The following is an 11,679-nucleotide window of genomic DNA, read 5'->3' on the forward strand; positions in this document are numbered from 1 at the left end:
CACGGGAAGGTGAAGTCCTAACCGCGGGACACGGAAGTCTCTGTCTTGAATTTTCTACAGCAGCTGTGCATTCAAGTGTTGTTCACACTTCAGATCCATTAGCATTGTGAAAAGGCAATGAAAAACACAGCTAGAAGCAGATGACGTGCCCGAATCTGCCCAGCAGTGCCGGCAGGCTGGCTGCGGCCTCTGGTCCCTGGGCAGCGGCCAGGCTTCTGATGGGGTCGCCTGGACCCGAGGCCCCAAGGGAGAGCTGCCCCGGGCTCCTCCGGCAGGGGCACCCAGATTCCACAGCAACGTGGGACCTTCAGGCCGGGACCTGAAGCCTGAGGGCAGCCTCCGCCGACCCAAGCGGGGATCAAACGCTTCAAGCCCAGACTCGGTGATGGGAGAGGGGCAGTGGGCGCTCTCCAGACGAGGGAGCCTGGGTGAATCAGGAAAGTCACTGGGCTGGAAAGCGATTAAAGGGTGAGCGTGGGAGGGGATTTCCACGGAGAGCACCCGGCCCGGAGCAAGTCCAGGCGGGCCAGCTGCAGGCCGCGGCCCTCCTGAGGGCTGTTGCAACGCTGCCCATAAAACCCAGATCCGTGGAGACTCGAGGCCTTGATCTGGTTTCTTTTTTCTTATGTTGCCCTTTAGAAAAACGGATCCAAGGAAACCCCAAAGCTCTAGAACAAAGCGCTCTCCATCAAAGGGGTGTGAGCAGTCGGGAGACGTCTCTGGGAGAGGCCAGCTGGGGGGTGTCCCCAGACGGGTGGGCTTGGGGGGACCCGGCTGCGAGGTGACCCACCTTCCTCCCCGTCCTGGGGCTGCGGAGGATACTGTAGGGGAGAAGACTCGCTCCTGCCATCTCTCCAGAAGGACAGCAGCGCATCCTCCCAGACAACGCCGGACACCGGAGGCTGAGGTTAGAGAGGGAACAGACTTGTCTCAGGGGTCGCGCACCCACCACTACACTGCTCTGATCTCCCTGTGGCCACCTAGGGGCTGCTACTGTCATTTCAAATAATATACCTGGACCTCGCTTCAGCAGCTCACTTACTGTAGGTAGTGTTTACTGACTCCTGACAATGAAAGAATGGGAAATTCTTGTGTTATCTTTCTTCCTTCCAATTTTTGTTGGTTCCATTTCCGTTTTATCCAGTCACTCAGCAGCTACGCACTGAGGCCCTACTGTGTGCCAGACGACATGCTGGGTGCTGGGTCCACAGGGTCAAGAAAACACACGAAATTCCCGGCTGGCATGGGGCCTGCATTCTAGTAGAGGGGGTGGATAGTAAGCAAGGAAAACATCAAGACTTTCAGAGAGAAATCAGGCAGGGAAGGAGATACAGTGTGTGTGTGTATGTGTGTGTCAGAGAGAGAATGAATGTGTGTCTGTGTGACTGTGTCTGTGTGTGTGTCTGTGTGTCTATGTGTGTGTGACTGTGTGCCTTTGTGTCTGTGAGTGTGACTCTGTGTGTGTGAGCGGGACTGTGTGGGGCGGTTTCAGCAGGGTGGTTGGACAACCTCCCAGAGAAGGTGCTGCCTGAGTACAGAGCTGTGTGAGGGGAGGAGACAAACCCCGAGATGCTCGGGGTGGGGGGGGGCCCGCGGTCCAGGTGGGGATGAGCCGTGGCCCTGGGGGAGGGCTGGTGGGGAGGCCTGTGAGCTGAGAGGGGCAGGATTCAGGTCGGGAAGAAAGGGGCAGCTCCCCGGGCTGCGTCACAGGCCGCAGGCTCTGAAGAGTTATGAGCAAAGGGGCGACTTGTGCACCCTTCAGTCTAAGTTTGTATGGCGTTAATACACATCCTCTTCATAAATACATTAATCGTCAGTGCTTGTTCTATGGACTGAGCCTCATGATCAATGAGCACTAAAGTGAATTTACAATAAGATTAAGTAAATACTGTAGAAAACAGCAGAGATTTTACTCCCAGTTCCTCTCTGGCCCTGCTCTTGCCTCCAGCCCACCTCATCCCATTTTCCTTTCCATTCCATTCCAGGCAGTCCCCTGGAGTGGACCGGATGCCTGCAGCTCAGGGCGCTGGTCCCGGGACCGTTTTGCAGTCCAGCCCATTGCAGCTGCTGCAGACAGATGGACGAAGGGAGCAGACCAGCTTACCTGGGGGAGTGGGTGCCCACGGAGGGTAGGGGGCTGGCACGCGGGGACGTTCTGTGCAGCAGTCCTGCATCGGGTCAGGTACAGAACTGAGGGAGTGTGTCCAGGACCCAGCCAGGCCCCGGCCAGGCCCCAGCAGCTGAGCGCCAGCGCTGTGCCCAGGGCTGTGTTCCCTGGGGTGCTGTTTCCGGGGGTGGGGTCCAGATGCTCTGGCAGGTAGGGGGTGTCAGCACTAGCCCTCTGCCCCTCTGGAGCCGTCAGAGGCTCAAGTAATCCAGCTGGGGTCTGAACCTCTCCCAGATGGGGCCACCAGCAGAGATCAGCTCTGGGGAAAGATTTAGTGAGCCATCTCTCCTCATCCCTGACAGACCTGGAGGGTGGGACTCCCAGGTCCTGAGGATCTACACAGGACCCCGGGAGCTGTGGGCTGGGAACCGAGGCTTAGCTGCCAATGACCTGCCATTTCCACAAGAGGGGACACCCTGCTGAGTTCCCTCCTGTGGCCCTCCCTTTACCCCAGTGCTCCTGTCTTTTTCCAGCCCACACTCCTGTGTCCAAAGGCCTGGTGCTCCTCCACCCAGTCAGCTGGAGAGGAGAGTGGGGGTGGCTAGTTCCCACCTAAAAGGAAAGCTGTGTCCCCAGATGCCAACACAGGGGTGGTCCTCTCAGCCACCAGTCTCGCCCAGCTTTGTCATTTAGAAGCTGTGTGACTTCATCTAGGTTGCTCCGCCTCTGATCTCATCGGTCAAGAGACTCAAATACATGTGAGGGTGCTCCGCAAACGTTTAAAGCCCGCACGTTTGTGAAATCCCCTGGGTCTGGAGGGAGCACCAGTGTGTCCCAGGCCTGGAGAGGGAGGGGTGACCGCCAGAAACCAGCTGGAGCAGAGCTGGTCTGGAGCTAGGTCACGATTCCAGATTATGCAGGTCTCAGCCGTCCTGGCGGACGCCCCCAGGAGACGCCTATGCAGGACCGGGGTCAGGGCCTGGGCGGGGCCTGGGAGCCCCAGGAGGGTGTGGGCGGCAGACAGGCTGAGACCTGGGCTCCCTAAGGCCGGCCGAGGCCCTCACTTGAGCTCCCCCCTCTGCCGCCTCAGACATTACCAGTCTTGAGGGCCTCTCTTCTCTCACGGCCAACCACGCCCTCTCTGGGAGGGTTGGGGGCTAGCTGGCCCACGTGTGCATGTGGGCGTGTGTGTGCATGTCTCCTGCGGGCCGCAGAGCTGTGGGTGGGAACTGACAGCCCCTGACCTGGATGCTGGGGGGGTGCCCCCTCCCCTGGACACACTCTGTTCCCGTTAGGCTCCGTGTCACTGGGCAGAAGGGTGCAAACACAGGATGTGGGCACACCATCATTGCTGCCTACCGCTATTCCCATAATGATCCACTGCCAACAAGGGTATGAACAGGCTCTTAAGAGATGGGAAGTCCTGGAGGAATGGGCCAACATAGGGTAGCATGATGACCCGGAAGAGCCTAGACTAGTCTCAGGGTTCCCATCTTCTTTTGAAGTCAGTAAAAGTGGGGGAAGGAGTAATGACTTTTTTTTCAATTAATTTTTTTGGGCAGCGCCATGCAGGCAATGGCACCCCAGTCCAGTACTCTTGCCTGGAAAATCCCATGGGCGGAGGAGCCTGGTGGGCTGCCGTCTATGGGGTCGCACAGAGTCGGACATGACTGAAGCGACTTAGCAGCAGCAGCAGCAGCATGCACCTTGCGGAATCTTAATTCCCTGATAGAGGCCCCACAGCAGTGAAACCCTGGAGTCCTGAGGACTGGGCCGCCAGGGGATTCCCTAGGAATACTTCTTGAGCCTCCTTCCTGTGCTGTCATAGATGTTATCTTGCTCATTAGAGTTCCTGGAGATCAAAGCCAGTTAACCCTCCTGCTTGACAGATGAGGAAATTGAAAGATAATGAAAGTGGGCAGGACACAGCCAAGGGGAGGAGTTGGGGTCGCAGAGCTGGACAGGGCTGAGCGACTGAACGCCAGCAGCAACCGCAAAGGTGGTGTCCGTGGGAGGCTCTCCAGGCTGCAGAGAGAGGGGAGCCTTCAGCTGAGTATGGGGGGGGGGTGGCCAACGGTGATCTGAACCTGGGAGAAGAGGCAACTGGCCCCATCGGCCAGGCCTGGCTCCCCCAGGCCCAGGTCTAAGTGGGCGGAGCGCAGCGCTGTCAGGGGCGGTCCCAGGTCCGGTGCAGACTCGGTCCTTCCTCCTCCCCCGGGAGGGGAGGCTGAGGGGCCTCAGGTTCCTGCCTCCTAAACCACACGGGGATGGAGGCAGGCGCGGGAGGGTGGGCCATCCAAGCAGAAACCGCTGTGGGCAGCCTGTCTGGGGCCCCCACACGGAGAAATCTGCCCAAGGGGTAGGAACCCAGCTTAGCCTGATCCCCCCTTGCCCCCCACCCCACCCCGCCCAAACCCCAGGACCGTCTTCATTTTTCTGATTGCGCAATGCCAAGGGCAACTGGCCAAGCGAGGAAGAGGGTCAGAAGCCGGGGCAGGGTTCCCGTGGCCTGGGAAGCTCCAGCAGCTGTCTGGCAACCCCCCCACCCCCGGCGAGACCCAGCCATGCCGGTGGGAGACCACGAAACAGGCCCCTCCCAAGCGGCTAGGCCTCTAGTCTAGAGGACAACCCTTCCTTCCCCTTCCCACGCCCCGAGTCCAAGGCCTGGAGGTCCCCGGGAGCGGTGGACTAAAGGCCCGAAGGCCCGAGCGGTGGGACAGCAGCCCCCTCGGTCTCCCCCCCCCCACCCCCGCCCCACGCCCAAAACCCGCAGGGTGACCGCGCCCCGCCCCCGGGCGGACCGGGCGCGCAGGGGAGCGGAGGGCGGGCCGGCCGCGCTGGAATGCGCGGCGGCGCAGGAGGCAAGGGGCGGGCGCCGGACATGTGAGGGCACATCCCGCGAGCTGCCGCCCGGCGCGCAGACGGCCCAGGAAGGAGCGGGCGAGCGGGCTACAGGGCTCGGGGGCTCTGGAGCCCGGGGCCGGGGCGGCGCGGCGCGGCGGCCAGGGCCGAGGCGGGGCCCGACAGGCACCAGGCCCGCCGGCCTGGCGGCGGGGAGAGCCGGCGGGGCGCAGCGCGGCCTGGCCGCGGCCCCGCGCGCTCCCATGACGGCGGCCGTGCTCCGGGAGGGCGTGCTGGAGAAGCGCAGCGGCGGGCTGCTGCAGCAGTGGAAACGCAAGCGCTGCGTGCTCACCGAGCGCGGGCTACAGCTCTTCGAGGCCAAGGGCGCGGGCGGCCGGCCCAAGGAGCTCAGCTTCGCCCGCATCAAGGCCGTGGAGTGCGTGGAAAGCACTGGCCGCCACACCTACTTCACGCTGGTGACCGAAGGCGGCGGCGAGATCGACTTCCGCTGCCCGCCGGAGGACCCGGGCTGGAATGCGCAGATTACCCTCGGCCTGGTCAAGTTCAAGAACCAGCAGGCCATCCAGACCGTGCGCGCCCGGCAGAGCCTCGGGGCCGGGGCGCTGGTGTCCTAGAGCGCGGGGGCGCGCCTGGCCTGCCCGAGGTCGTGCCAGGTGAGCTCCCGGGTCCGAGCCCCCCTCCTCTCTGGCCCTCCTGTCGCCTCTTACCCCTCCGGAGGAAATGGGGGCCCCAACCTGTGAGCCCCCTCCAGGCTGGGCCGACCGAGAGCCAGCGGGAAGGGAGAAACCTGGGGGAACGCCCAGGAGTCCAGCCTGGAGCCAAACGCCGGCCTCCCCCGGGCGCCGGCGGGCCGACTCTGACCTCGGTGTCCGAGAGGAGGGTGGGCCGGCAGCCTCCCGAGGCTGGCTCTGGCCTGACTCCGGGAGGAGGCTGGGAGGAGGCTGGCGGACAGGCCGCAGGGCCTCCACCCCTGCCAGGGCGGGGCTCCTGGGCTGAGGGAGCGGGGTGGGGGTGGGGCAGAGAGGGCTGGGCTTGCCCCCACTTTCTGCTGGGATGACTGTCGCCTTCGAGTTGGAGCGTGGAATTGTGGCAGGAAGACTCCCTCAGCGGCAGGGTTCTCAGGGTTGGGACGGGAACCAAGAAGCCAGTAATACCCAGGTGGGACTTTGGGGGGGGCTGGGCTGGACCTGGGACCCCCTCCTAAGGCTGAGCTGTTTGGGAAACCAGGAGATTTAGGAGGTTTGCAGGCAGGCCACTCCTGCCAGGGGAGGTGGGCCTGTCCACCTGCCCCTGGTGTCCAGCATGTGGGCTGGGCGGAGAAGGGGCCTGGAGGAAGGGCTGGGCCCTGGCGGTGGGTGGCTCGGGCCACATTCTGTTGTCTGTGATGCCGTAATCTTCCGTGGGCCGTAGGGCAGGGGCAGGGGGCAGGCCTGTGGTCAGGAAAGCGGGGCAGGGACCAGGGCAGAACCAGAAGCCCTGGCTCACCCACCCAGGCCCTCCTGTGGAAACCAGGAGCAGGCTGAGGAAGGGTCTAGTTTGTCTTTCTGGAAGGAAACTGACGTTACCCCTCCCCTCCCCCCCCAGCCCGGCCCACCCTTTGACGGCCTCTCACTGCGGTGGGGAGCCCTATGCAGTGGGGGGCCCTGAGCGGCCGGCTGACAGGCAGACCCCGGGCCTTTGAGCTGGTTCTCTTTGGTGCCCCTTGCCTCAGGGACCTGGAGGGAGCAGCTCCCTGCGGGGGTCCCAGGGGGGTGTTCTCCTGAAATGCGGGAGCAGGTCCGGGGACTCTGCACAAGCAGCTCCTGTGGACATGCTCCACCACGCCTGCTTCCGCCCTGACGCCTGTGCTTCCTCTCCAGCTTCTGGGCCCCCATCGGCTCTCAGGGCGTGACCGTGCTCCTGACTGTGCTCCGAGTGGCGAGGCTGCGGCTGCGGACACCCCCGTGGAGGAGGCGTTGGAGTCACGGGTCAGCGGGAGCCAGCAAGGAGGGGGATGGCCACGGAGAGCTGAGGATGAGGATTCGGCCCCAGGCGCTCAGGCTCTCAGGACGTGCCTGTCCCGGGCCCAGCCTCTGAGCTCCAGCAAAGCCCCAACCCGCTGCGGCCCTGCTGTCTTCTCTGCAGACTGTCCGCCTCAGGCTTGGTGCTGTGCCTGCAGGAGGGCGGCCCCCGGGAGCGCTGAGCCAGCGCCTTAGGACTTGAGAGGCCCGCCTGGGGACCACGAGACGAACCCCTCAGGCTCAGCTCTGGATTCACCTCGGTGGGGGTAGCTGATGGGCCTGAGGCCCACTCTTGGGGTCGTCTGCTGCTTGGGTCCTTTTCGGGACCCCCACCCCTCCAGGCCTCTCTTTGCACACTTCTCCCCCCGTCCTGCCCATCTTCCCCACACTGCCGTGCCAGGCCTGGAGGTGGTGGGGTGGGTAGAGGCTCAGCCATTACCATTTCACACCTGTCGCAGAATCTGATACCCTGCAGAGGGCAGTGACCACGCTGTTCTCCGAATGAGAGTCTTTCCCACAAAGATCTGGTATTGGGAACATCCCTCTCCTCGCCTCCACTTTCCCAAGGTAAACCCCATCCTGAAGTCTCCAGCCTGGGGAAGCAGAGACCCTGCAACCCAGAGAACACAGCCTCAGAGGTGCTGGAGGAGGGACCCTGGGGCCTGCATAGGCCACTGTGGCCTCTGCTGTCCTGGGAGGCAGCCGTGTCTCCCCAGTGGGGCTCGTCCCTGCGTCACTCACACGCTTGGGCCAGCTCCACTGGCATCACAAGTCTTCTCCGCGCGATGGTTTAAAAGGAACCGTTTCAGCAGCAGAGAAATGGAGGTGGAGACAGCGCTACCCTGAGAGACGCAGAGACGGCCGTTGGCTGACCCATGTCCGGCCTGCCCTGTTGCCATGTGGCGGCTTCAGAGTCCGATGGGGCAGGGAGGCCGAGTGTCCACCACAGGAATCTGGAAGCCGCTTCCAGCCCTCTCGCTCCCTGCAGGCTCCTCCTCCCATCCGGTTATGACCCCTGTCCTTTGTCCCCATCCCCCAGAGCCCTCTGCAGCTTCTCATTTCTCCAATATGTGAATCTCATCTTACAATTGAATAAGAACTTAAGGTACAAAGGCACTTTTACAGATGCCTCATTTGTGCTCATTAGGATGTCCACACAGCCCACGATGCAAATAAACACCCCCGCCCGGGCCGGCTCGCGCTGTGATCAGTCGGTGGTGTCTGCCGTGAGCCTCGGGAGAGAGTGTGGAGGCCGACGGCTCTGTGTGTGGGTGGAGGGTGAGAGACCTTGGTGTTGCCACTGCGTCCTGGACTCAAGCTATGTGAAAGGCTTGGCTTCATTCTACTGTAAAACAGCAGCTTCTAAGATAGATCCTGGCTTTTTCCAGCAAACCGAGGGAGGTGTCCAGACACTCAGAAATGGGAGTGTGTTTGTGAGCAGATGGGGTCAGGGTGTGGGACATGCTCATCTGGTAAACACAAACCTCTTGCAGGCAGGCCCTGGGGGAGTAGAGACGGAGCACCTGGTCTGAGCTGGGTCCAGGAGGTGAGCAGTGGCCGCTGTGCCCTTGAGGGGCAGGTGCCGCGGGGGGTGTCCTCAGCAGAGCTGATGCGGGGTCATCCCGGAAGGCTGGCTGTGCAGGGTAGTGAGGGGCACGGCCGGTGTCGGGGGAGCTTCAGCTCTTGGCCCTCTCTGCTTTTGGGGAACACTGCCCTGTCGGCTCCAAGTATCCTTTGGTTCCTGTCCAAGCCCACTTGGGCTGCTCCCTTTGCTAGGAGGTCCTGGTCCCTCTAAGGTTTGTGCTGTAGGTCCTGCCATGGAGTATGCTGGAGCAGCTGGTGGGTGTCTGGAAAGGGAGAAGCACTAGGAACCCTGGAGGGGGTGGGGCTCAGACGTTCCTGGGGCGTCTGCTGGGGAAGAAGGCCCTCTCCTGGGATCAGGGGTACCTTCATGCTCTGCCGAGGGGAGGAGCCTGGGCCCCGTGCCAACCCCCGGGAGTGCTCAGCTGCACCGCTGAACGGGGTCAGGACCCCCCAGGGGCCCTGAGAGGCCCGGCTGTGCCCTGTGTACAGACAGGCACAGGGTGGAAAAACCTCGCTCACAGGAGGCCCGGGTGGGGCCTCGCCACTGCTTGCCCGGCCGCCCTGGCCTCATCCCTGCCAACCCCTGAGTCATCAGTGGGAAAGTAAGGCAGGGTGAATCCTTGCAGGCGGGGGTGGGGGGCCTTTGTTCAGGTGAGCAGGGTGGGGTGGAGGCTCAGACAAGAGCCAGCCTGTGGCGGGGACTCGGGGTGGCGGGCAGGAGCCTCCGGAAGCGGGGGTCTGCAGCAGGGGGAGCAGGCACTGCGCCCCGACCCGGAGGCCCTCTCCCAGAGCTGGGGGTGCAGAGGCACCTTGGCGGTGTGCCCACCAGGCCCAGTGCAGGGGCCCTGGCAGACCCTGGCCTGCCGAGCACCTTGCTGCAGGAGTCCAGGCTGCCCCTCCCAACTGCCGGAGTGTACCGCCTGGGACGCGGCTCACCCTCCCAACTGGAACCTTCCCTGGTGCCTAGAGGACGTCCCAGCTCCTGGGGGGCGCGCCCTCCATGGTCAGGCGTCTCCTGTGTCCATCCCCACGCCCGCAGCTGGGACCCCCGCGCAGGACAGGCGGGGGCCCTTGTACCCCCACTGTCCCCCGCCCTGGGGACTCTCCCTGCTCCGTCCAGGCTGCAGAACCTCCCTGCTCCTCGGCCATGGCCCCCCGTCACCACTGGGGACGGCCACTCCCGCCCTTCGTGCGCGCCGCTGAGTCCCTGGGACTCGGTAGGTGCCTCATCATCTCGACAGTGACTGAGCTGACTGACTCCATGGGCCCACGTCAGCACAAGGGAGTCATCCAGCCACGGAGGCTGTGGATTCAGAAACAGGTTATGTGACCTGCTAGGCGTCCCAGCGGCTCACTGGGGGTGGGCCCTGGATGTGTGCCCTGAGTCCACGCCAGACAAGCCCTTCTCATAGGGTTAGCGGGCGAGTGGCCGGGGAGAGGGGCTCGCAGGCTGGCGGCGAGGGTGAGAGCAGAGGCTGGGGGCTGAGAAGGGGCGTCGGGGGGCCTGTGTAGAGGGCACTCACGGACGGACACTGCAGTCAGGCCTTGACACAGCACTGGGTCCAACTCCAGGAGGGGACCAGCAAGGGGCCCCTCCACTTGGGAGGGTCTGCATGAACTCGCACGGGCAGCCCTGGGCAGGACCCCCTGGGGCAGCAGAAGGGCCTGGGGCGGGGCAGTGCGCATCCTGTGTTGGCTCGAATGCTCCGTCTCACGACCTGGGCACAGGGCCCATCCTGAGGGTGAGGCCTGGGCTCTGCTGATGGACCCTGTGCTGCATAGCCTGCTCCTGAGACCCACAGGGGGCCCACTTGCTGCCGGGGTGAGCAGGGACTCCCCTGGTTTCAGCACTGAAAGCTCTGCGTCCCCAGAACGCCGCAGGCCCAGGCCCTCAGGCCGTCAGTCACCCCCCTGCGCACTGCCCAGGGTCAGGAAGCCTGGCCCCCCGCTTTCCTGATTTCAGTTGTCAGGCCTGCCCTTGGCCCAGGGCCCCGGGAAGGGCCCCCGCAGAGTCCTGGGCTGTGAGCTGCGGGGCAGGGGCCCAGGGCACTGCCACCCCCGCTCCGGCCAGCGGGGCGTCCTGCATCCTCAGGACACACAGACTCCTGGCCGCAGGGAGGAGGGGGTGTCCCCAGGCTGCCCAGTCAGCTCTGCCTCTGCTTCATCAGTGCTGAGCCCGCCCCCCTGATTCTGCCTCCCAGAGGTCAGGGCATGCGGGGGAGATGTGGCCGGGGCAGAGGTGCCAGGGCTGAGCAAGGTGAGCTGGTGCAGAACGCGGGTGCAGCAGGGAGCACAGAGGAGGTGCTGACTCGGGGCCGCTGGCCTGGCCCCTGCTTCTTCCTCCAGGCAAGGGGGAGCCTGTTGCCAAGCTGCTGTTCTTACACATAATCCTTTATTTTATTACAGACATCCATTCATTGAGGCAACTGTGAAAGGATAGAAAATTATAAAGAAGGAAACAAACATCACCTTGGTGTTTCCATCTTTCAGAGGTCATCTTTGCCAGCTTTCGCGGTATTTCCCTCGACACTGACTCCTCTGTAAGTGTATGTAATGCTTAATCATCACATGATTTGTGACACGTAGGGTCACACTGTGTGTATTCTGTGTCTTCATTTTTAATGTATAAATCCACTGTTATGAGACCACGACAGGGAATACTTTAATGCCTGTGTGTGTATCGTCTGCTGTTGTTTATTTGCCATCCAGCCCCTCATTAGCTGGAAACCCCCACACCCTTTTAATGTTTATCTCTGTGTATATAAGGATGCAAAGAACATTTGCCTATTTGAATCTCTCTGTGTCTCTGGATGTTTCTTTCTGAGAATATTCTTTTTTAATTTAAATTTTCTTTTTTTTTTTTTAAATTGAAGTCCTTGAAGTACACTTTTGAAGTGCATTCTCTTAAAAAATTACGTTTCAGGTGTAAAATATAGTGACTCACAATTTTCAAAAGTTATACTCCATTTATAGTGTATTATGAAACATTGGCTCTGTTCCTTATTGTATGTGTATCCTTGTAGCTTATTTACTTTATGCACAATAGTTCAGTCCTCTTCATCCCCTACCCCTGGGTCAGCCCTGACTTCCTCCCGTTCTCTGTATCTGCGAGTCTGCTCCTTTTCC

General features: G+C 62.0%; 1 protein-coding gene across 1 annotated transcript; it reads left to right on the forward strand.

Moving 5' to 3' along the window:
- Positions 1-4,956: 4,956 nt before the first annotated feature.
- PHLDA3 (pleckstrin homology like domain family A member 3) lies at positions 4,957-8,174 on the forward strand. The gene is made up of 2 exons (XM_055583232.1): positions 4,957-5,622; positions 6,829-8,174. Exon 1 carries the CDS (start codon positions 5,212-5,214, stop codon positions 5,581-5,583), a length of 372 nt encoding a protein of 123 aa, XP_055439207.1. The 5' UTR covers positions 4,957-5,211; the 3' UTR covers positions 5,584-5,622; positions 6,829-8,174.
- Positions 8,175-11,679: the final 3,505 nt, after the last annotated feature.

The sequence above is a fragment of the Bubalus kerabau genome, chromosome 5 (assembly GCF_029407905.1).
Source record: "Bubalus kerabau isolate K-KA32 ecotype Philippines breed swamp buffalo chromosome 5, PCC_UOA_SB_1v2, whole genome shotgun sequence".
NCBI classification, from domain to species: domain Eukaryota; kingdom Metazoa; phylum Chordata; class Mammalia; order Artiodactyla; family Bovidae; genus Bubalus; species Bubalus kerabau.

Excerpts from the sequence above, each read along its gene's own strand:
- PHLDA3 (XM_055583232.1), top strand. The coding sequence starts at position 5,212 with ATGACGGCGGCCGTGCTCCGGGAGGGCGTGCTGGAGAAGCGCAGCGGC.